Source organism: Mastigoproctus giganteus, chromosome 3 (genome assembly GCF_048544385.1).
Source record: "Mastigoproctus giganteus isolate SK-2022 chromosome 3, ASM4854438v1, whole genome shotgun sequence".
Classification (NCBI taxonomy): domain Eukaryota; kingdom Metazoa; phylum Arthropoda; class Arachnida; order Uropygi; family Thelyphonidae; genus Mastigoproctus; species Mastigoproctus giganteus.
The window spans coordinates 166,014,673-166,039,842 of record NC_143577.1 but is presented as its reverse complement, the minus strand read 5'-3'; the positions used below and the strand labels follow the sequence as shown (position 1 = coordinate 166,039,842).

The following is a 25,170-nucleotide window of genomic DNA, read 5'->3' as shown; positions in this document are numbered from 1 at the left end:
AAGGAAGTAAGCAAACCCTTAGCCATAATTATGAGAGCTTCCTTGGACTCAGGGGAGGTACCCATAGACTGGAAATGTGCAAATGTGACCCCAATTCACAAAGGAGGATCAAAGGCTGACACAAGTAATTATAGACCTGTGAGCTTAACTTCTGTTCCAGGAAAATTAATGGAGGCACTGGTTAAGGAAGCTTTGCAGGATCATTTAGACAAGACTTCAGTTATAGCTCAGACACAGCATGGTTTTGTTAAGTGGAAGTCTTGCCTGACCAACTTGATTGGATACTATGATGCAGTCACAAAAGAACTGGATGCAGGGAATAACTTTGATATTATATACTTGGATCTTAGAAAGGCTTTTGATACTGTTGCACATGGAAGACTGCTACACAAATTGGAGCAGTGTGACATTGGAGGCAAATTGCTGCTATGGATAAAGGGGTGGTTGAGGGGGAGAAGACAGAGAGTGGTAATAAATGGACACTGCTCATCGTGGACTAATGTTATTAGTGGAGTCCCTGAGGGCTCAGTGTTGGGTCCATTATTGTTTTCTGTATTTATAAATGATATTGATGATGGTATATCAAGCTTAATGTCCAAGTTTGCAGACGATACAAAGGTTGGCAGGGTTGTCAAGGACACTACTGACACTATGCTGCTGCAACAGGATCTGGAAAGGTTGAGCAGATGGGCTGAGAGGTGGCAAATGAAGTTTAACATTGACAAATGTAAAGTACTCCACATGGGAAACAGCAACCCCAGAGCAACGTATCAACTCTGTGGTACTACACTGACAGTGGTAGAGAATGAAAGGGACTTGGGGGTGGTTGTGCAGGCAGATATGAAGTTCTCTGAGCAGTGCAGACGGGCTGCAAGAGTAGCTCATGGAGTATTGTCAATGATATACAGGAATTTTTCCAGCAGGGACAAGGAGGTGATTATTCCATTGTATAAGGCAATGGTCAGGCCACACCTAGAGTACTGTATACAGGTCTGGAGGCCTCATTTCAAGAAGGATGTAGAGCTGCTGGAACGAGTACAGAGAAGGGCAACAAGATTAGTGAATGGAACAAAGGGGTGCTCTTACGAAGAAAGGCTTAAGTTTTGCAAATTACAGTGTCTGGAGACTAGGCACCAGCGAGGTGATCTGATAGAGGTGTATAAAGCCTTGAATGGTTTAAGCATGCTCAATGCTGATGGGATTCTTCCTCTAGCTCAGAAAAATCACCTGAGAGGGCCTAAATTCAAATTGAGGAAAGACAGATGTAGGATAGACGTGCGGAAATTTGCCTTTAGCCAGCGGGTGGTTGGTTGGTGGAACAGACTTCCATCCCTTGTGGTGGAGGTTGATAGCCTAAATAAGTTTAAGGCTCAGCTGGACAGGTATTTTGAACGAACAGAGGGGTGAAATGGGAGTGGGTTTTTTTTTTTTTTGGCTGATGCTGAATAAGCTTGCTTTCTTGCATCATATACCTCTACTAATGCTAATGCTAATGCTAACAGCTTGTACCCAGCGAGGCATGGACGCTACAAGATTTCTAAATATGTCTTGTGCTATCTGGTACCAACATTTAACCAGCAGATCCTTTAACTCCTGTAAGGTCCGGGGTTGAAGTGCCGCAGATCGAGGTTGCTGCTCCAACACAAACCACATATGCTCTATTGGATTGATGTCTGGGGAATTTGGAGGCCAGGGTAATATCTGAAAGTCTTCCTCATGTTCCGCGAACCAGTCTTCAACAATCCACGCATGTGTGGCATGGTGTATTTTTCTGCTGAAAGACGGCACCACCAGAGGGAGGAACCGTTGCCACGAAAAGGTGTAACTGGTCAGCAATAATGTTTAGGTACCAAATTATGATATTAGGATTCCTGTAAATAATTACATCTACTCATATAATTTGTTTGAAAATTCTTGTATGAGTATGATATCGCAGTTTTCTTCATCTGCCTTGTTCCGTATCTGGCCTGCCAGAGCTTTGGACTGCTGCGCATAGACCTGCATGAACTTGATGCACTTGTGGTAATATTGTTTAGGCAGCGTCCCCATATTCAATTCTCTGTTGGTGGGTACTCTTGGCTTTAAGGTATACTGGGCATTTACTGTCACGAATGGAATGGTGTGTGGAAGTTTCAGCTTTTGCAATTTACACACGTTGGTTCTCTTTCCTTGTTGGGGCAGTTTGCACAGTGGTGCTCCTTCTTTGCACAATGGCTGCAGGTCAAGATTTGGGCACACGTGTGGGTTGTGTGTCCGAAGCGACAGCACTTGAGTTCTGCTACATGCTCTCTGTATCAGGGCGATGTCCGAATTTATGAATATTCTTGTCTGCTGTGTGAGAAACTTCCATACTTCTGGAGTAAGCTCTACAACCCAGTTTATGGAGTTGCCATACCTGCTTCTTGTCTGATAATTAGGGATAATAACCCTCGCCGGGTTATTGTTAGATAGGTCCTGTTGTAGGTTGCGTCTGTATATTTCATTGCAGATTGTTGCTGGACTAAGGGCCTTGTCTACGTCATGGATGGCTATTAAGGGTCATTTCTTCCTGGGTGGTTTTGCCATGAGGCCAAGTGTTGGGATTTTAGTATTACTCAAGATAAAGTTAGCGTCATGGCTGGATTCAGTTTCAATAATCACCCCAGTGGTGCGAGTTTTCCTTATCGATTTTATTTCGGCAGTCCTGAAGTCCTCGGTCAGGGAGTCCGTCACTGTCTTTATTACTTCCTCACTCGTTTGGTGTCCATCCGGAGTTGTGGGTTTAAGGACCACTAGGTGAGGTTTGGGGAGTTGTGTGTTTCTTGCCTCTGGCTTTGTATTGTTTGTTGCTTTGGCAGTGTTTGTCCTCAGAGCTTCAGCAAAAGTGGGAACGCGCTGTGGCATTTTGTTCACCCCACTTTCTAGGTGGGCATCGAGCTTGGCCGTTATTTTTTCATTTTCGAGGTGGGTTTGTTCTAAAATTTATTCCACAGTTGATTCCACAGGGAAGCTATCTCGGCTCTTAATCCTGTGGTAACTCTGCTTCTTGAATAGGTTTTGAAGGGCGGTTCGCAGGATCAATTTTTGTTGGGAGATAGTGCTCTCGGGCAGGGTTGGATCAAATGGTGTATCTTCTTGTTTCTCCTCGGTGGAATTTCGTTGCGATGCGTGGGTCTCTTGTAATTCTCTCATGTTACTTTGTGAGCGAGTTTCCCACTCCAACTTGAGAATAGTGGGCTTACAATTTTTTCTTATGGCAGAAGAAGCGCCCACGCGGCGGTCCACCGGCCCTTCGTGATGCTCTGTGACTGTAATGTCATCCTTGTTGGTTTGTTGCGTCGTAGTTTGGGCTTGTCAGTTTTTCCCTGCATGTTGGGAGAAGTTCTGATAATCGAGGTAAGTTCGGATTTCCGAGACTATGGGATATTGGTACGATAGGGCTTTGTTAGTGGCGTAGAAAGACACCCGTTACAAGTTCGTAGCCCAATTTGGTGAATTTCTGAGCACTAAAGAAAATTTAGGCTTTTCCCCACATTCACTTGGTGGGAGACAACTATTCACGAAAAGACCCCTAGAGGACCAGAGCAACTTTCTCTTGTGGGTTTTCAGGGGCGGTGAGCACGAAGGTGAGATTTGTTTTTCCGTAGGAGCAGTATTTGTGGAGCTCGTCTTCCATCATAGAACGTTTATGGAAGAGAGGGGGGGGGAGAGAAACCCAAAAGTCATGTTCTCTTCGTTGTATCCACATGGAATCTTTGGGAATTGTTGGAGCACAGTCTTTGCCTAAAATTACACTGTTATGGATCACCTCCCCAGCCAAGAGCTGGATCTAAGGTTGGTAGCCAGAAATAATTGGACGCACTCCATGACTGTAATGTCATTCTTGTCTGAAAATTTTCTGAAAGGAAACACACTTAATCCACATGTTATTAACTAAAATGGCGGAGCGCTGAACAACGCGCCCGACGTAGTTGGCAGCCATATTGGCGATCGTGAAGGCGGCCATATTGGCGTAAGCATGCACTACATACAAGCACAACGCTATCATATATAAGAATTAAAGGCTCACATAAATTTATTAAATCCACCCAGAATTTTACATAAAGTGATCTGTTGATGATCCAATATCTTTAATTTTTCAAGTTCAAATCTTTGGCGAACGGTAAATCCATGATTAATCGGCACTATAATCACTTTTTATCAAAATCTCTTCTCCTATTTAAACTTTTTTTTTTTTTTTTTGGGCCTCTCTGGGAAGCTCAGAAGCCAGCCAGAGTTCTCTTCCTACTTACCTAGTCCGGCTCCCAGTGCCAGTGATCGTAACTAGCCGTGTGTGACATATCTAGTACCAGACCGGATACAACTAATAACCCTAGATATCAGACACAATCGGCCAAATGGCAAATTTTTGAGAGTTTCCTCAAGGAGTCTCTTTCATCGGACAAACTGAACGTCATGGAAACTCTTTCTGTTGACAACCATATAAATTTCATTCAGGAAAATATACTGTAGGGGTGTGACAAATCGATGAGTTTTACGAAGAGGAAACCTTATCATGTGCCCTGGTGGTCACCAGTTTTACCGAACCTAAAATCGTTAACTGGGCGAACACGATGTGAATTTCAGAGAGCAAAAAGGGATAGAACCCATTCATCCCTGGAAATACTGGTGTTACAAAATAAATATAAGGAAGCTCGACGGCAATATCACCAAGATATATATAGAAAGAAAAAGACTTGATGGGAAAGTATGGTGAGTTCCCAGGGAAATTCTAATCCTTGGGGACTGGTGTACAAGTTATTAAGTAACAAAATCCCGCCTGGAGAGGTGTTTGCTTCAGTTAAAACTGCAGAGAATCAGAACACCCTTTCGTGGACATCTACTCTTTATAGAATTCTTGATGTAATCATAGACCAGGACGATAGAACGTGTGAGCTCCCTTAAAGAGGTAGATAATGCAATAAATTCAATGCTCTCTGGGAAATGTCCAGGTTTTAATGGTCTTGAAGTGGACGTCCTCAAAAGAGCCTGGAAAGTTGTTTCTCCTTTCTCAAGCTGTTTAATTCTTGTCTGCAACATGAAATTTTTCCTAAAGCCTGGAAAATTGCAATCTTAAGATACTCCTGAAACGTCCGAAGAAACCTGAGGACTACCCAGCTTCATACACGCAGATTGCCTTGCTACCAGTTATGAGCATGGCACCGGAAAAAGTGATCGCTAATCCGCTATTATTTTATTCACACCAATAAAGCATTATCATCTCCGGATGAATTTGGTTTTACTCGTGGTAAGGGGACTACGGATGCAATTGCCAGACCCTTACTTTGCAAAAGGTGACTGACAAAATACTTACTTGGCCTCTTTGTGGACTTCAAATGGGCCTTTGGCACCTTTTGGTGGAAAAGTGCTCTGGAGAGGTTCCGGGAGGCCGGTGTTTCTAGACCAATTTCAAATTACTAACAGGCTATTTTTACCAGCGCTGTATCATAGTTAAGAGGGGTACTAAACAGGTCTCTAGACATGTTCTAGTACCCTAGACATGTTCTTTATTAAAGAGATTGCCCACAGGGATCATTTCTTGGCCCCCTGTGTTGGAATGTTGTGTTTGATTCATGGCTCACCAAGAAATTTGAAGGAACAAAGATATTGCCTCTGCAGACGATATTACCATCCTTATCCGCGGAAATTCAGGGAACTATCTGGAAGACACAGCTAACTGCGTCTTACAAGAACTTTCAACTTGGTCTGCAATTCACAAACTACAAATTTCAACAACTAAAACATCGCAGATGTTTTTAAAAGGAAAATTAGATAGAGAACGTCCGCCACTTGTAAAATATAGAGGACAGACAATTAAATATACCGCCATAACAAAATATTTAGGTATTCAACTTGATGATGCCTTAAGTTTCCTGCCACATGCAAGGTATGTGAAAGAGAAGTGTAAGTCTTGCTTATTCGGATTGAGCAGGTAACCAGGCAGGAATGGGGCCTGAGAGGTCATTCACTCAGGTTATACTATGATTATGTTTTTTACCTATCATTGCTTATACAGCTGGAGCGTGGGTACATAGGGCCAACAAGTCTGCAATTATGAAACAGCTTATGCAGGCCCAGCATGCTGCCCTCCTGATGATGTCACGGGGGTGTGTAGAATCACTTCTACTATGGTTTTGCAGGTGTTATTGGGAAAATTACCTCTACACTACGAAATACAATACAGATATATGATGTACAACCTGAAGAAATCAATACCTGTTACTTTGGATTATGTGCAACTCGACCTAGATGCTCCTTTAACATCTGAGAAAAGAAGACTTCGTTCTATTTATGTACATAAATGGCAAAGAGACTGGTCAGCTTCGCAACTTGGCGTCGTGACCAGAGAGTTTTTACCATCGGTGAAGCAGTTCAGGAAGAGAGAATCTTTGTGGTTTGCACCTGACTTGCATGGTACATTTTTACTCACTGGAGTCTGCGTGGGGAACACAGTGGTATGGTAACCGCCCTCCCCACACAGCATGGAAAAGGCCCGGGTTCGAATCTCGTCGATGACGTGAGCAACTTTAATGGCTTCTTTAATAGGCTATCAAGGTTTTGTCTCCATAATCTGGGGTTTTTACCAGCAAAAGAGACAAATCGACCATAGAACACACGCAATTAACAGACATATGCCACACAGCATGGCAGATGAATTAAATTATTCGGGTGGCCTAAAAATAATAGTTCGGTAGTTTTTGTTTTTTTTTACTCACCGGCTACGGGCAAAACTTAAGGACCAGTCAGGTTTTCCCCTGTAGCTTCTCATAGAAGTGGCCTGGATATGGAAAAAGGCTACCAAAGAGAAAGCATACGTGAGGTACAGAAATGATGAAGGAAACAACACCGACACACAACGGAAACAAAACTGTACAGCGGGGCTTTATTAAAAAATGGCAACGTAGCACTGGCTGCCATGATACAGCATCACTGGCAAAGATGGAACAAAGGGAAGAGGAGTTATGGCCACCCCAACGTCGATGCAGGCTTTAGACCACTTGTCCATACTTAAAACAACGTTGTTGATAAGTTCTTGTGGTAACACTGTTCATTCCTCTGTCAGCGCCATCTTCAGTTGGTGAACATTTTCTGGTGGTTGTGGATGTGCCACTAGGCGTCTCATATGTGTTCGATGGGATTTAGATCGTTGAAACGGGCAGGTCAATCCCTACGAATAATGTCCCCACTTTCCAAAAGCATATCAACAGCTGCAGTGCGATGGCGTGTGGCGATATCATCCATAAACACGAACTTAGGGCCAATGGCACCTCGGAACAGATGCACAGGGGGAAGGATTACCTCAGTACAGTAGAATGCACCAGTTACAGTATCGCCTTCCAGTATCTGGAGTTGTGTACGTGCATCCAAGATAACGCCTTCCCAGACGAGAACACTTCGACCGCCGTATCGATCCCTTTCAGTGATGTTCGCAGGGTGATACCGTGTGCCAAGCTGTTGCCAGATTAGCTGAGACTGAATCTATTCTCATCAGTAAAGAATACCTTACCTTATTGCCCTGCTGTCCAGTCTTTGTGTTTACGCACCACTGTAAACGGTGTCTCCCATGTGCAGGTGTTAAAGGGACACAACGTACTGGCCGTTGGACAAACAGTCCACCTTTGTGGAGTCGACTGGCCACAGTAAACCGCGATATCTTGCATCCTTTGCTCCTGTGAAGCTAGATTGCAATTGTTCCCGCTGTCTGGTATCGGTCTCTCTTGGCCTGTAGGAGTATGTAGCGTTTATTATTGCGCGTTGTTTTTCACGGATGACAACCACTGGTCCTTCAAATAGCTGTACCTGTCGTTCTGAAGGCCGAACACGCACGTCAGACGATGCTATGCGCGATACAGAACTCTGCAGCCACACTCCTCGCACTTCCACCTTCCTGGAGCTTCCCAATTATTCGACCGTGGGTAAAGTCATCCAGTGTTGTCTACTGGCCATTTCGTTGTCTGTATCACTGCTGCTTTTATTTGTTGATGTGAGCCCTCTCATCACGATTTTTGCACGTGCACCAGCTGTCTGCTGAACAGCCACAGTTATGCAAATCGCCACAGGCTGTTCCGTTTGATTTTGTTGTTTTTCATAGTTGCGATAATGACCTGACGTTCACTTCTACTGCTCCAATTGTTGTTGTTATTATGATTATTATTATTAGCCATATGGTGCAAGGAAGCCTGAGGCTTATGCTGCACCAGCCAAAAAAAAAAAAAAAAAACAAAATAAAATAAATAAATAAAATAAAAATACTCTCATTACCCTGAGAGAGAAAAAAAAAATATATATCAAATTACTATATTAGGGTTAGTTACCCGTAAATGATTACATTAACCCGTATTCGTGTCTGTGAATTGCGTGTGTTCTCTGGTTGAGTTGCCTGTTTTGCTGGACGAAAAAACCCCAGTTTCTGAGGGAAACCCTGAGAGAGAAAGAAATAGAGAGTCAGAAGTAGAAGGGAATCACCAAGGAAGCAAGAAAAAGAAGAATGATGATATCCAGCTCAGAACCCTGGGTTTGCCAAGCCCATACTCACCAGATGTGAGCCCCTCTTGGCTGCTGTAAGGTTCTTTTATCGTTACATAGATTCTGTCGACATAATTCATAGAATACTCTCTATGATTGTTATGTTCGCATTTTTATTTTTCGGTTTATTCTGCTCTGAGGTGTAGCTTTCTGTTGTTTCAGAATACATGGTGTTAGGAGTGTGTTAAGGACCAAATCGACTACTGCTGTGATGCTGTGGGAGGTTAGTGTATTGTGTCTATAATTTTATATATTTTCAGTTGGTTTCTGTTTTTCCAGGACGAAAACCGGAACTTCAGGGAGTAAGAAACGTCTGAGATAGACTAACTCAGCCACTTTGTGAAAAAGCCCATAAAAATTCCTCTTGTCATCGCATGGAATTCAAACTCACCCTTTCTCTGCTAATTTGGTAATTTTAACCACTTGCTGCTATCCCCAGGGGCTCACATCTGGTGAGTATGGGCTTGGCACACCCAGGGTCCTGAGCTGGACATCGTCATTCTTCTTTTCTTGGTGATTCCCTTCTACTTCTCTCTCTCTCTCTCTCTCTCTCTCAGGGTAACTCGGTAATTTATTTTAGCTGGTGCAGCATAAACCTCAGGCTTCTCTGCACTACATGGCTAGTGATAATAACAAGACTGCCCCTGCAGTATTACGCGAAATATGAAGTTCAAACCACATGACACTAATTTTATATAGATGTCGCCTGAATAACGTTGCACGAGATTTAAAGGTCTGCTATGGCGTCTAAACCTAAGGCTTCTACCCGCATAGAAAATGACATTTCGCGGAGTAGGGACGAATCAAATTGGAAAAAAGTATTGGAGCTGGCAGAGCAATTGTCCTTGAGAAGCTCCGGTTTTGGTAAGTTACAAACGGTAAAAATTCATGCGTAAAAAACTTCAGACGAAGTTTATTTTTTCACAGATTTTGAAGTATTGCTTCTTGTATGCTCCAGTCGCAAATCCAGACAGAAATCATTTGCTGTACAACTGTTTACCGATTTACGATCTACCGACATTCCAAGAATTATTCTGACTATATATATATAATTTTTAAAATTAAAGATGTAGCCCTGAATTTAAAAACAAAACAAACGCGTTCTTTTGAAAATGTAAAGTATAGGTAAGATGAATTTTCAGTAATATAGGGTGGCCAGTCTGGTGCACCATGCAAAACAAATTAATTTTTAAAATTTTTTCCACCAAAAAAAAAAACGAAAAAAAAAAAACTATTTATTGTAAATATACATGGGTGCATGCTACACACGATTAGTTATCCGATATGTGTGTTAGTGGGTTATAATATTAGTTATCCGATATGTGTGTTAGTGGTTATAATATTAGTTATCCGATATGTGTGTTAGTGGGTTATAATTTGCGTCCAGAGTAATAAGAAATTTGCTAACAGTTTCTTGTTATTGGTCCATTTGCTTAGACATATGCTTTTTATAACCCTGCATTAATTTAGCATTAGTTGAGGCATATAATGCAAGAAAGCAAGTTTATAAAGCATACCCCCCCCAAATAGACAACGTTCCCATTTCATCCATCCAGTCACTCCAAATGTTTGTCTAATAAGTCCATAGCTTAAATAAATTCAAGGAAGAACTGAACAAACTTTTAGAGGGAATGGATGTGTGAAATTGTTTTTTTTTTGGCTGATATCTGATAATTTATATGCCTCCCATGCATTTTTCTTCTCCGACAAATCTCTTCAGTTAATCTGACATCCATGTATGTCTAAGCTCTGAACAGTTTCTCTTAGTTAGTAGAAAAAGCCTAGCAGCTTCTATGATTACATACCTGAATGCTTTCCATTTAAAATTTGCTGTTGGTAACTTGATCAGTTGTACCCACTGCATAGAATATAAAAAACTGTCTGACCTCACTGGTCACCTTTATGAAAGCAAAAAGCTCTTCTCTTTGTCTTCGACAGTAGTTATATCTAAAAGTAAATCCCACATGAGTTCACTATGATCACAGTCACCAAGTGGGAATTCTTATGTGCAGTTTCTTAATGCATGACGGGTCACTGTAGATAATCAGATCACGGCTACTGCTTTCCCTTGTTGCCTATCTAACCCGTTGCTGTAGATATCATCTTTTAAGGGCACAGAGGGTGATATTGTTGTATACGTTGGCACTAATGATATTAACAGTAGGAGACCTGTGGAATTACTTAACAAGTACAGGTCAGTGCTGAAAAAAAAAGGCGTGAGTTAGGGTTGAATTTGAAAGTGTCTGCATTTCTACACAGATGCGATAGGAGGGAATATATGATGAGAGCCTTGTCGATCAATTCGACCCTGGAGAGATTGTGCAATGCTCAAGGCATAGAATTTTTCTCAGCCTAGTTTGTGCTTGTTAACAGGAGAGACTGCTTCTACTAGGATGGAGTACACTTAAATAGAAAGGGTGCAAGAATATTTGCTGATGCCATCGAGGCAGAGTTAGGTGGATCGGAAAACTGCTAGCTTGGGGGAGATACATGGACTAATAGATTAACAGTAGCCACTGGCAGAGGCGAAAGTGATTCTTGCACTGCTTCTATTGAAATGCAATTGAGCAGCAGCCTGGAAAGCAAGGCAATGGCGATTTCCAGGACTGCTGGGAGTCAGTGGACAAGTATATACATGGGCTGTGTTAGGATAACTAAGAATAGAAACAGGTGCATGTATACTTGCATGTACACCAATGCTAGGAGTATAGTTAATAAATTTGATGAGCTTGAAGTGCTAGTCAAGACATCAAAGGCAGATATTGTTGGGATATCAGGGACGTGGTGTCACAGACTTAAGCAGTGCAGAATTGGAATCTGGGGAGTACAATGTGTACAGAAAGGATAGACAGAACAGGAAGGGAGGAGGGGTTATGCTGTTAGTTAAGAAACATAAAATCCTAAGGAAGTGCATCCAATTGATGTTGGTGGACAATGCAATGTTGAGTCTGTTTGGTGTGACATAAGCACTGGGAAAGGAAAAATGAGAGTAGGTGTGTGTGTGTGTTATAGGCCTAATGAATCTGATGAGTATAATGAGCAATTGTGCAGAGAAATAAGAGTGGGCCAGTAAATCAGTGTCTTATAATGGGGGATTTTAATTTCCCAGAGATTGACTGGAATTTGTGGGTTGGTCACTCACACACTAGCAAGGCTTTTTTGGATTTATTGGATGATTGTTTTCTACAGCAGCATGTTTGGGAGGCAACTACAGGGAGTAATACTCTTGATCTGATTATCAATAGTGATTCTTCATGAATCTGCAGATAAAGGAACCACTAGGTGGCAGTGATCACAGTGTGCTGAAGTGGGATTTACTCAAAGAGGTAACTATCATCGAGGGTAAAGGGAAGGGTTTTTGCTTTCGTAAAGGTGACTACGGTGGTCTGAGACAGTATTTAAATTCTATATGGTGGGACCAACTGATGATGTTACCAACAGCAAATTCAAAATGGGAAGCATTCAAAGAACTTATCTTGGAAGCTACTAGGCTTTTCATACCCACAAAGAAATATTGTTCAAGATTTAGGCCTAAATGGATGTCAGATGAACTAATTAGACATGTGATAGAGAAGAAAAATGTATGGGATACATATAAAATAACAGGTAACACAGAAGCCTATGATAGATATAAGTTGGTCTGTAACCAAGTCACAAAGGAGGTTAAGCAGGCGAAGGTAGATTATGAGAAATCTTTGGCAAAGGATGCAAAGAAAAACAGCAAAGAGTTCTTTACTTATGTAAACTCTAGAAGGAAGGGGATGAATCAGATTTGTCCACTTGATATCAGTGGTTCAACTGTTGATGATCCTGCTCAGGTAGCTAACAAACTAAATGAATATTTTGCATCTACATTCACACATGAGGAGTTATTCAGGGAGGGGAATGCCAGAGGTGTATTAAACTCTAGCAGTAAGCTAGATGATCTTGTAATAACTGAGTAAAGTGGAGGAGAAATTGTTGAAGATAAACATAAGAAAGGCACCTGGGGCATCTATCCAGTTATATTAAAGGTGGCAAAGGAAGTAAGCAAACCCTTAGCCATAATTATGAGAGCTTCCCTGGTCTCATTGAAGGTACGCATGGACTGGAGATGTGCAAATGTGACCGCAATCCACAAAGGAGGATCGAAGGGAGACACCGGTAATTACAGACCTGTTAGTTTAACTTCTGTTCCAGGGAAATTAATGGAGGCACTGGTTAAAGAAGCATTGCAGGATCATCTAGACAAGACTTCAGTTATAGCTGGGACACAGCATGGTTTTGTTAAGGGGAAGTCTTGTCTGACTAATTTGATTGGATACTATGATGTAGTCACAAAGGAACTGGATGCAAAGAATAACTTTGATATCATTTATTTGGATCTTAGAAAGGCCTTTGATGCTGTTACACATGGAAATCTGCTGCACAAATTGGAGCAATGTGGCATCAGAGGCAAATTTCTGCTATGGATAAAGGGATGGTTGAGTGGGAGAAGACAGAGACTGGTAATCAGTGAACACTGCTGTTTGTGGACTAATGATATTAGTGGAGTCCCTAAGGGTTCAGTGTTGGGTCCATTGTTGTTTTCTGTATTTATAAATGATATTGATGATTGTATATCAGGCTTAATGTCCAAGTTTGCAGGCAATACAGAGGTTGGCAGGGTTGTTAATGACAGTACACTGCTGCAATAGGATCTAGAAAAGTTGAGCAGATTTGCTGAGAGGTGGCAAATGAAGTTTAACATTGACAAATGTAAAGTACTACATATGGGAAGCAGTAATCCCAGAGTAACGTTATCAACTCTGTGGTACTACACTCACAGTGGTAGAGAATGAAAAGGACCTGGGGGTAATTGCGCAGGCAGATTGAAGTTTTCTGAGCAGTGCATACAGTCTGCAAGAGTAGCTCATGGTGTTTTGTCAATGATATAGAGAAATTTTTCCAGCAGGGATAAGGAGGTGATCATCCCCTTGTATAAGACAATGGTCAGGTCACACCTTGAGTACTATATGCAGGTCTGGAGACCTCATTTTAAGAAGGATACGGAGCTGTTGGAACAAGTACAGAGAAGGGCAACAAGATTAGTGTATGGAACAAAGGGTTGCTGTTATGAAGAAAGGCTTAAGTTTTGCAAATTACAGTGTCTGGAGACTAGGCACCTGGAGATGATCTGATTGAGTTGTATAAAGCCTTGAATGGTTTGAGCAAGCTCAGTGCTGATGGGATTCTTCCTCTTGCTCAGAATAATTGCCTGAGAGGGCATAAATTCAAATTGAGGAAAGACAGTTGTAGGATAGATGTGCAGAAGTTTGCCTTTAGCCAGCGGGTGGTTGATTGCTGGAACAAACTTTCATCTGTCATAGAAGTTGATAGCTTAAATAGATTCAAGGTAGAACTTGATAAACATTTGGAGCAAGTGGATGGGTGAAATAAGGGTTTTTTTTTTTTTTTTTTTTTTTTTTGGCTGATGCTCTACTTATAAACTTGCTTTCTTGCATCATGTGCCTTTGTTAATGCTAAAACAGTTATCCGGTAAATCCAGAAGTCATGACTGATCAACCCACAAGTTTAAGTCAAAATCTGGAAAGTTAGTCGTCCATCACAACTCAATCTGATTTACTGGCCGAGTCTATGTATCTGTATAGTTGTTCGTTATATACTTGTCACTGTAATTAGTCCCATAATACATTCTTGCTCTCATTTTTGTTTTTCCAGTGCTTATGTTACACCAAACTGACTCAACGTTTCACTGCCACTCATGGCAATGGTCTCCTCTCTTCTTTCTGCACATTGTACTGTCCATATTCAATTTCAGAATCCATCATGGCTGTGTTGCACTGTTTCTGATATCTCCACAATGTATGCATTTGACAACTTTGCCAGTACTTCAAAATCATTAAATTTTACTGTGCTCCTGGTTTAGTATATATTCAAGTATATCCACATCTATTTTTAATCTTAATAATCCTAACAGGGCTCTTATATTTGATTGTTCCATGATAAACCAAACAGATCTTGAAATTATCTCACCTTGCTATCCAGGTTGCTGCTTGTTCTAGTAGAAGCAGTGCAAGAATCACTTTCACCTCTGCCTGTAGCTCTAGTTAGTTTATTAGTCTGTGTATTATCCTCCCCCCCCCACAAGCTTGCAGTTTTTTGATCCGCTTTTCACTGCCTTGATAGCATCATCAAATATTCTTGCATCCCTTCTATTGAAGTATATCCGATCCCTGTAAAAACAGTCTTTCCCCGTTAACAAGCACAGACCATGCCAAGAAAAATTCTGCCCCATGAGCCTTGCATAGTTTCTCTAGGGTGAATTGATTGACAAGGCTTTCATTGCATATCCCTCCTGTCATATCTGTGCAGAATTGTAGACTTTCAATTTCATTCCTAACTTGCAATGTTTTTTCAACATTGCCCTGCACTTGTTCTGCTTGACCTGTCCTTTTTTTTTTTTTTTTTGCACAATATATTTCTCATTTTCCTGCCAATTGAGTCACTGACTGTAGCTACTTCCTGTGGGACTAAGATTCTCTGCTTTGGAGGATGTATTGTCTGAGGCTTGAGATTGGGCTGAAATGTTAGGATGGGTGGCTGAGAGCTTTTGATTGGTCCATATCTTTTAATCCTTCAAGTGCATGAACCCTGTTCTTCAAGCTCCACATAAGCCCATCAGAACACTGAACATGCACTTTAACCCTGAGTTAGGTGTGCAGAAATTTGAAATTCCTGTGTGATCAAAAATTTGAAAAATCAAAAACTAATTCAAAATTGTTAATTTTTTTTTTATGTCACCATTATTTTTTGATCTTTTCTTAAACAGCTGTGAAAAAGCCATGTTCTGCAATTAAAAAACATGTTTTAATTATTTTTTAAAATTAAAACTCCCTTTAGACATCACCAAGGGGATGCATATTTAAAAACCATGCGCTTTTAGTGGCATTCACTGAATGCTGCAATTGGGTGCTAGCCTATCAATAACAGGACTGTTTGGTGCTTGAAATGTTAAACATGTGCATCAACAGTTTTATTTTAGATGATGCAATGTCAAGAAGCCAGAGAGCACTACTGATTGGAGGAAAGCATGCAGAAGTAAGCAAGCATTGCTCTCAGTGCTCCCTATCAAGCAAGCATTGCTATTAATTGTGAATGTTTCGTAATTGTAAAATAATTAACAGACATTTTTTGGAATTTTCAGCAGAGAATTCAAAGAAAACATTTTCAAATGCAGCTTTTAGGTGTTTCAGCTGTGGACGCAGTAGATTAGTATTATCATTAGTAGAGGCATATGATGCAAGAAATCAAGCTTATACAACATTAGCCAAAAAAAAAAAAAACCCTTCCCATTTCACCCATCCATTCACCCCAAATTTTTGTCTAGTTCTGCCTTGAATTTATTTAAGCTGTCAACTTCCACAATGGCAGATGGAAGTTTGTTCCAGCAACCAACCACCTGTTAGCTAAAGGCAAATTTCTGCACATCTAATCTACAACTGTCTTTACTCAGTTTGAATTTATGTCCCTCAGGTGCATAATTTGAGCAAGAGGAAGAATCCCATCAGCATTGAGCTTGCTCAAACCATTCAAGGCCTTATGCTTTGCAATCAGATCACCTCACAGGTGCCTAATCTCCAGACACAGCAATTTGTAGAACTTAAGCCTTTCTTGTAAAGAGCAACCCTTTTTTACACTTACCAATCTCGTTGCCCTTCTCTGTACTCGTTTCAGCAGCTTTACATCCTTCCTAAAATGACTCCTCTGGACCTGTATGCAGTACTCAAGGTGTGGCCTGACCATTGCCTTATACAAGGGGATAATCTCCTCCTTATCCCTTCTAGCAAAATTCCTTTATATCATTGATAAGACCCCATGATCTACTCTTATAACCTGTCTGCACTGCTCAGAAAACTTCATATCTGACTGTACAGTTACCCAAGGTCTTCATTCTCCATTACCTTGAGTGTAGTACTGCACAGTTGATATGTTACTCGTGGGTTACTGCTACCCACATGCAGTACTTTGCATTTGTCAGTGTTAAACTTTAGTTGTCTCCTCTCAGAACATCGCCGACCAGGCTAGCCGAGTGGGTAAAGTACCTGCCCGGCAACCCAAAGGTTGCGGGTTCGATTCCCGCCTCGGGCTTGGATCAAAGTACTGCAAAAACCTTGGGAGGTGCAATATGGCCACACAAGCCGATGCGCCAACAACTACCAAATCAAAAAAAAAAAAATCTCAGCACATCTGCTCAACTTTTCTAGATCCTGTTCCAGTAATGTACTGTCATTATTATCTCTCTATACATTAAAAAAGTTTTCCTCCTAGTGATATTTATTTGAGCCAACAGGAGAAGAGGGCGAGGCAGTTATGCCACTACAAATGCAATTAATTATTGACAACTGCCTCCATAACGTTCACCAATCTCGTGCACGTGCTTCCCCGTCTAACATTTGATGTTCCATTGTAACGTTTTTTTGTATATTAATGAATATTGTATATTTGTAAATACAGTAATTTTGTATTTTGTAAATACAGCAAACTCTTGACTTACTGGGACACCTCAAGACTCCAAATAAAAAAATGAAAAAAAATCAACCAGAAATCATAAAATTCAAGTAATAACTAGAATAGGTATAAACAGATATTTTGCAATCATAAATAAGCGACAAGTAGGGCATTATAAAGTCGTCATTGGGAGATTTTTTGCAATGACACGTATGGTTTGGTCACCAACATTATAATGGATGCACAGTCTTCACACCCGATGCTAAAAAAAAAAAAAAAAAAAAAAGAAATGTTTAGTTTGTTTCAGTGCTTCAATTGTTCTGTTTCGTCGCACCGCAAAGATAAAAATTTTGTTTTGTTATTTGTCAGGGATAACAAAATTTTATTTTTTTTTGTTCAGAAATCGCGAAAATGCTGGGTAAACGCAAACGAGTTGCGCTTTCAATTAAACAAAAATTTGAAATTATTCAGAAGTTTGAAAACAGTGCATCCGTTTTCATTATAAAGTTGGTGACCAAACCATACGCGACATCATAAAAAATAAAGGGAATAAAAAAAGGAAGGAAATCAACATCGAAAAAAATAAAAGGAAGCATCGTATTGAATACGCAAGTAGTGCGTGGTAAGTTTTTATGTATCGCCATATTTTTTACTTAGATTGCTGAACATTATTGGATGTACTGTACTGTAGTAAGTCCCCGACTTACGTAACTTCGAACTTACGTTAATTTTTTTCACTCATTTTTTTTTCTTTTTTAGGATTGTAAAATTTAAAACAGAATAATAATAATCAATAAAGACAATCACGCCACGCAAAAATTGTAAAAGCGGGATATGGAGTCACAAGCTTAAAAATAGGAATGAAGAGAAGATTCTTGAAATTTATTTAGGTTTTTTTTTTTATATGACTTAAGATTTCAGTGAAGGGGACATACATTTTACCGTAATAACATAAAATCCCAAAGAATTCCAGCTATCGGTATTATCGCAAATGTAATATGTACGATCGAGTTTACTACCTGTTTATAATTAGATACACAAACAGAAAAGCCCAATAACCCGGAATGTGCAAATTGTTTTTATTGTTTTATGGTAGTGACCTCCAGAAAGGTGTTTTAGTAAAATGTGAGCTCGTGTGTGGTGATAAGTGAGATTTGCCTTAACCCTATGAAATTCTTTACATAAAATTTCATTTTGACCATTATCATGGTGACAGCAGTACTAGTAAATCTATCAAAAAAAAAAAAAAAAAAAGGAAAGCTATCGATTCGGATGAGAAAATTAAAATAAAGATGTTTGAAAATGGTCAAACTTGAACAAATATCTTGTGGAATTTAGATTTGTCAGTGTCAACAGTGAACACAATAATAAAGGAAAAAGACAATACGAGAAGCAGTGAAGAGATCGGCACCAACGAAGTCAACTATGATAACCAAGGCTGCGAAACATGTATCAGTTTTTACTGTACAATTTCTTCCTTTAAATTAATGTTTTCTTTTCGTATGTGCCACTCCAACAACTTCACCGTGTTCCCAGATAGTTTTTAATTGAACTAATTAAAAATATAAAACTATTTTTCTATATAAATATAACTAATATATAAAAAATATATAACTAACTAATTGAAAAATATATAATTATTTTTCTTCATTCTTCTCAGGATATGTGGTTTTTGTAATTTTGGCATAACACGGATATAGGAGCAATATTTTATTAGTCATTCCCTAGTTACGTAAAACTCGACTTATGTAAGAAGTCCTGGAACGTATGTCGGAGACTTACTGTATTTTTAGATTAACTGGGAAATCGATTATCTGGGATTTTTATTTTACCATCTATCCTGGAAAATCGAGAGTCTACTGTATTTTAAATATTTGTATAGTTTGTAAATATTTCAGTGAAATAATTTAGTCCTGCTCTTTGGGATGCATAATATTCCTCATCATTATGAAACCTGAAGCAAAAGGCCTTTTCCTGAGTGAGCTATGTAAACGCAGGTAAATAATTACATTGTGAAATTTATTCCACCTTGAATTCTGTGCACTACAAATGCACAGGTAAATAATTACATAGGTCATTTCCTGATTAGATATTGATCATAGTGACATTTTAGTGATCATAATGGGAGTTGAATGTGGGTGGTGGGGTGAGCCACCATGCAAAAGGGGGTAGGGGCCACCCAGGGTGGGTGAAGGGGATTGGGGAAAGAAGACTCAACCATCCTAGGTGATAGGAATAAAAGAAAAATAGTGATTGGGCAATCTCTATAAAAGAAAAAATGAGAAAGGCTTGGGGGTAATTGTGTAGTCTGATATGAAATTTTCTGTTCAATGCAAACATGCTGCCAGGATAGCTCACTGAGTTTTTTCAATTACAGTGTATATACAGAAACTTTGCTAGCAGAGATAATGAGTTGATTATCTCTTTGTATAAGGTTGTATATGGATATGCTGCATCTTGTACTGTTTACAGTCTGGAGGCATCACTTTAGGAAAGTTGTAGATCTGCTGGAATGGGTGCAGAAAAGGGCAATCAGATTGGTGATGGGAACAAAACGGTGCTCTTACCTAGAAAGGCTTCAGTTCTGCGTATTGCAGCGTCTCGAAACCAGGCACATGCAGGGAGATCTTATTGAGGTGTTTAAAGTCTTGAATGGATTGAGTAAACTGAATGTTAATGTATTCTTCTACTTGTTGAGACTACACACAAGGGGGCATAAATTCAAGTTATTATTATTATAATTAGTCATATGGTACAAGGAAGCCTGAGGCTTTTTCTGCACCAGCCAAAAAAAAAAAAAAAAAAAAATCTCAGTTACCCTGAAAGAGAGAGAGAGGTAGAAGGAAATCACCAAGAAAGAGAAAAATGACGATATCCAGTTCAGGACCCTGGGTGTGACAAGCCCATACTCACCAGATGTGAGCAGGGGCGGATTTAGGCATGGTCTTTATGGGCTGCAGCCCAGGGCCCTGTTCAATCAAAGGGCCCCTTCGCGGCCAAAAAAATAAATAAAAACAATTTAAATTAATTTAAGAAAAAATAAATTATACAAAATTTTTTCGTACCTAGATAAAGTTTAAATCGTTGGTTTGCAACACTATTGGATTTGAATAAAATATCAAATATCAATGTTTTAAATGACAGTAAATACTACTGTCTTTTATCGCCTCTGTCGGTAGTCATTAAAATCAAAATATACTTTGTCATTTTTCAATTATGCAAATAATATGGCAACGTCAGAATAGGAGTGCAAGTCTAGCCCCTTTAAAGCGTGTTAGCTTACTGTAACTCTCACCATTTGACATTTGAAGTTACGTATAATACAGTATAGTTGAATATTAAATAGTCATTCATTCGGTGAATGAATGACTATTTAATGTTCAGGTGCTTCGTTTCTTCACTGGTAAGTATCGACAAAGTTTACTAAATACTAAATATATATAAGTTAAATCGCTCTCCGGAAATCTTTTGTCGGCACGTAAATTCAATCGTTTTTTGCATTTCGTCGAAATGAGCCATAATAAAAATAACTGGACATCGTTTATTTGAAGTAAGTGGTAGGCACTAGTAAGGGGTGTAAGCTATAAACTTGCCTACTTGACAATGACAATGTAAGATGTAAAATCATACAAATTTAAAATAAAAATAATTATTTTGCTAGAAGTAATGTTAAAGTTTGAAGAATGCTAGATTTAGTAATGTATAGTTTAAGTGTGAGAATTAAGAATAGTATCAAAGTGGTAAACAAGTAATTCAAATAATATGAGAGAGCAAACAGGAACAGCAGGACTAAGTAAAGGGGTGTCATTTGAGAACGGGCTTGAAGGGGTTGCTTAAGGAAGAACAATAAGATGTGAAGCGGAATTATGCGAGGTGCCTTCTTTGATCTATGACACCCTTGGAGCCAAAACAGGAAATCAGTGGACGTCCAGTGTTCACGTCAAACTAAAAATGGCGTTAGGCTGACTGATTTTTGGGTGTTGGGATACTTTTAGAGAGAAAGGTGTGAAATGAAAATGAATGTTTTTGGAGGTTGCCGGTGGACATGAAAGGGTCATGCTGCCTATGAAAAAAAAATAAGAAAGTTCAAGAAAAGAGTTTGTTTGCACGCTAGGGAGACACTATGGGAGAATTGTGTGTTGGCAAATGGAAACGAATGTAAATTTAAACAGAGGGGAAGGATTGGTTGGGGGGGCGTGCCAAACTTGAGGGGAAGAGTGAAGTTCGGGGAAAGAAAAATTGAGAGAAAGGAGCATTCTGTGTCTGACTTCTGTGTGGCGTGGTCAAAGGGGAGAAAGAAGGTCATGGGTGTGGGTTGAAGTGGAGGTAGGTGAGTTTGGTAATGTAGGCCCTTGTAAAGACAGTGAGCCAGGTATGTACACCTGTGAATATATCATCCACACAAGAAGGTGCATGTCAAGAGTGCCCCAGAAGTGAAAGTAAGCCTGTCAGGCTCGAAAGAAAACCGGAGTGCCCCCAGCAACTCGAAGGAAAACTGGAGTGCCCAAGGATCTGAAGTAAGCCTGTCTGCCTCAAAGAAAAACCGGAGAGCCCAAGAAACTGAAGTAAGCCTGTCAGCCATGTGGGAAACCTGATCACAAGGACATTGGAAGTAGCGTCGAAGTCAGAAAGTAAGTCTGTTCCTTGTTTCTTTATTGAATCCTGAACTTAAGGACTCATAACCTAGCTCTGTAAGCCATTGATGATAGTCCTTATAAAAGAAAGGAACATTCCTGTTGTTAATGATTATGAAAAAATGTAAGGGTGCTTCAGGAGTAACAAAATCAAAGTAATAATGTAAAGGAATTAGTAAAGAAATTATATTTATAAGGGTAGTACTGTAAGGATAGGTTAACTATGTCATTAAATTAGGCCAAGTGCCAAACAAGGTAACATATTAGTGCAATTTGCAGGGTGGAAGATGAGTAAAGGAAGAAAGAGACTAGAAAAACTGTGGCGAATTCATTTCTTGCTACTAGCATGTGCTTGGTAAACAGAAATTGTATGTGTAATCAGTCAATAGTCTGCACATCTTACTTCATCTATGTATCACCAATTGCAGTCATAGTTGTTATTATTATTAGCCATATGGTGCATGGAAGGCTTCAGCTTATGCCACACCAGCCAAAAAAAAATCGAGTTACCCTGAGAGAGAGAGAGAGAGAGAGAGAGAGAGAGAGACCGAGACCGAAATAGAAGGTAATCACCAAGAAAGAGAAGAATGATGATATCCAACTCAGGACACTGGGTGTGCCAAGCCCATACTCACCAGATGTTGAGCCACTGGGGTAAGTTATCGGAACTCTTCTTTGTTTGCAGTATTCCAAGACAGCCAAATACAAATGGTGGTAAATGAAGATAAAGCAGGTGCTCATCCAGCAACATAATCATAATGTCAGCTTCTTTATACAGAACGAATCTAAAACTGGCTACTGAAAATTTACCCTATTGTATCTTAATGAACTTTAACTTATAAACTGCTCATCAACAATGACCAAGTTGTGTGTTTACTTTTTTTACCAATGACATAAGGGGATCTAGCATTTTAACATTTGTTTTTGTGTTCCTTTACTGAAATGAGCTTTCCAGATTTGTACACAGTATTCAAAATCTGGTGCAATAATTGATTTATACAGTAGGATAATTACCTGTTTATCTCTACTGGAAAAATTCTGCTGTTTCATCAAAATAATCCCATGTGCCATCCTGGATGCCTTTACGAGAGAAAACATATCACACTGTCCAGAGTCTGTTTCATCTTCATCAGTATTCAGTTCTTCCCCCTAAGTTAATTTAATGTGGGGTTACTGTGACTCAGATGGGCAGCATTTACTAGCATTGATGCTTATTTATCATGTTTTAGACCATTTGTATAATTTATCTGAGTCTTGCTGTAACAACATATTACAGCTAGGGCTAGTATACTTCAATGAAGAGCCTAAAAATGTGATGAACCACAGTCTTAACATATCTTTATTAGAGCTAAATTACTTCACTTCACCCCCATTTGAAAATATTTTAAATGTTGTGTTTCCATACTTTCTTTAATGATCACATTTTAAAGTACATAGTCGCAGTTTATTTTTGTGACATAATTTTATAATTATTTTAATTTTGTAAGTTATATCGAAATATTTTAAAAGGACTGTCAAGTGTTTTATGATATTTTGTTTTAAATTTCATTGCTGTGTGTGTGTGTGTGTGTGTGTGTGTGTGTGTGTGTGTGTTGTTAACCTTGACATTATCATAACAAAATCTGTATGCTTACCATGCATCTTTTAGATTCAACTACCTAGACTGCTAGTTCTTACTTTTGAAGAGTGTTTTGTTCAGTGCTAGAGAATATCTTCCTCTGAGCCACACACAAGAGATAGCATGACATAAGCAGGTGTTTAAAATAAATCTTGAATCTCTGACTCCATTACCCGAAAATTTGGCAATGTGTATGTTTGTTTCAAAAATAGCATGCAGTAGGAGAGAAAGAGTTATGTTCTTAGCCTCTGTAAGTTGTAAATACTCTCAGAAGGAATCAGACCTTTAATATAGTTAAATATTTTAAATAATTCATTTAGCTATCATAATGGGAGGTAAGTGTGCTTCTAAGATATTCCTGTTATTGTTTAATTACTGTAATTCACTTGTTACAGTATAACTTATTAAATATAGATTTTGGAAGAGACTAATAGGATTTATAGTGTTTTATTTTAAAACTTTAGTAAATACACATTTCTGTTACATAAATATACATTTTGATGTATTCCTCCACTCCTTCCCATTTATTTAGTACATTATTATCTTTCCATTTGGGGAAATTGATACTCATCTGTATGATTCATATAATTTAACACAAGCTAATAATTTGAAACAGTAAAATTTTGTTAAGTTATTCAAAAATATGAGTGGCAGTATGCCTGCTAGTATCAGGAATATCAACCTGGAACAAAAAAAAAAAAAGTTTTATATAAAAATTCTATGTAAGTGCTAAAATTCACATTTTAATTTATTACTTAATCTTTAAAAATTAATTAAATTAAATTTTTATTTCTTTTTAATTAAAATTTTAAATTAAAATAAAATTAATCTTTTACAAGCTTGCACTTCTGTTTAATTGGTTTCTTAACCAGATTGGTAGAGGTTTTATCAACTATATCATCAGATTGATGATGAATTAAGGCCAGTAGCTTGTATAACATAACTCTTGTGAATAAAGTTTTTTTTTCCCTCTTCATTTTTATTCCATAGTCAAGTATAAGAAAGAAGTTATTTATAATAAGGTAATACTAATATATATTTTGCTGGAGTAGAAGCATTTTTGGGCTTCTAGGCACTAGTGCTATTTAATCATTTTTCATTGCTTCTCATATGAGAAAAGGAAAAATACAAACAGTGTTTTCATGGAAGTTTTAAGAATGCTTAATAGCAGCACGCATGCTATTTTTAGTTTTAGGAATTAGAAATATTTTGGAATGATATTTTAGAATACTAAGTTTTGTGTACACACAGAACATTCAGAGGTGAGGGAATCACAGTTAGACTTTAGTTTATATATGTCTGAGGAAAACTAATTTTTGCTACATTTGGCGGTTGTTTTTAGTTATTGTACCATTTTGGATATTTAGTGGATATTTTATGTGTAAATTGGATATGTTACTTGGTTAGCTTGTCTGTTTTGCACAATGAAAATACAGTTTTGCGGATAAATAACCATACAATTTGTACCTGAGACTGATTTCTCTATAGCAGTATGAAAAAAAAGGCCCATAAAAGTTCCTCTTGTCTGTTTGGCAGTGGAACAAAAATCTTTTCTATATGCTATGGAAAGACAGCAATTGTAACCACTGTGCTGCTGGCCATGAGGATGCTATGAAGTTGCTAAATTTGCATTGACATTTTCAGAAAAATGTCTCCACTTTTATGATAGGAAAGTAGACATTTGTCATTAGATGTTGCTTTCTTTGCTTAATATGAATGCAACATCTGAAGTTAGTCAAAATATTGCTCTTTGGCAGTGATCAGTAACCTACCCAATCTGCACTGCTATCCAAGGTGGTAGCAGCAGGTAGTTTCCTTACACAGACCCCTCAACTCCAATTAGAAAAATTTACTACCAGTGCCAGATAAGAATGAATCTAGCAT

At 38.9% G+C, this 25,170-nt stretch overlaps 2 protein-coding genes across 3 annotated transcripts in view; one reads left to right on the top strand and one right to left on the bottom strand.

The window, feature by feature from the left end:
* Ip259 (NSA2 ribosome biogenesis factor-like IP259) overlaps positions 1–23,391 on the bottom strand; it is a 40,475-nt gene extending 17,084 nt beyond the window's left edge. Inside the window, exon 1 of the mRNA XM_090369482.1 lies at positions 23,303–23,391. The gene's annotated coding sequence lies outside the window, so the exon portion shown is untranslated. The remainder of the gene's footprint in view (positions 1–23,302) is intronic.
* The window catches only part of Ttc7 (tetratricopeptide repeat domain 7), a 252,039-nt gene continuing 236,152 nt past the window's right edge, over positions 9,284–25,170 (top strand). Inside the window, exon 1 of one of the 2 annotated variants that reach the window (XM_090369480.1) lies at positions 9,284–9,408. In XM_090369480.1, the coding sequence (XP_090225606.1) occupies positions 9,285–9,408 (124 nt within the window). In that variant the 5' untranslated portion in view covers position 9,284. Of the gene's footprint in view, positions 9,409–23,510; positions 23,622–25,170 lie in introns of those variants that run through there. The other variant, XM_090369481.1, reaches the window with a different exon arrangement.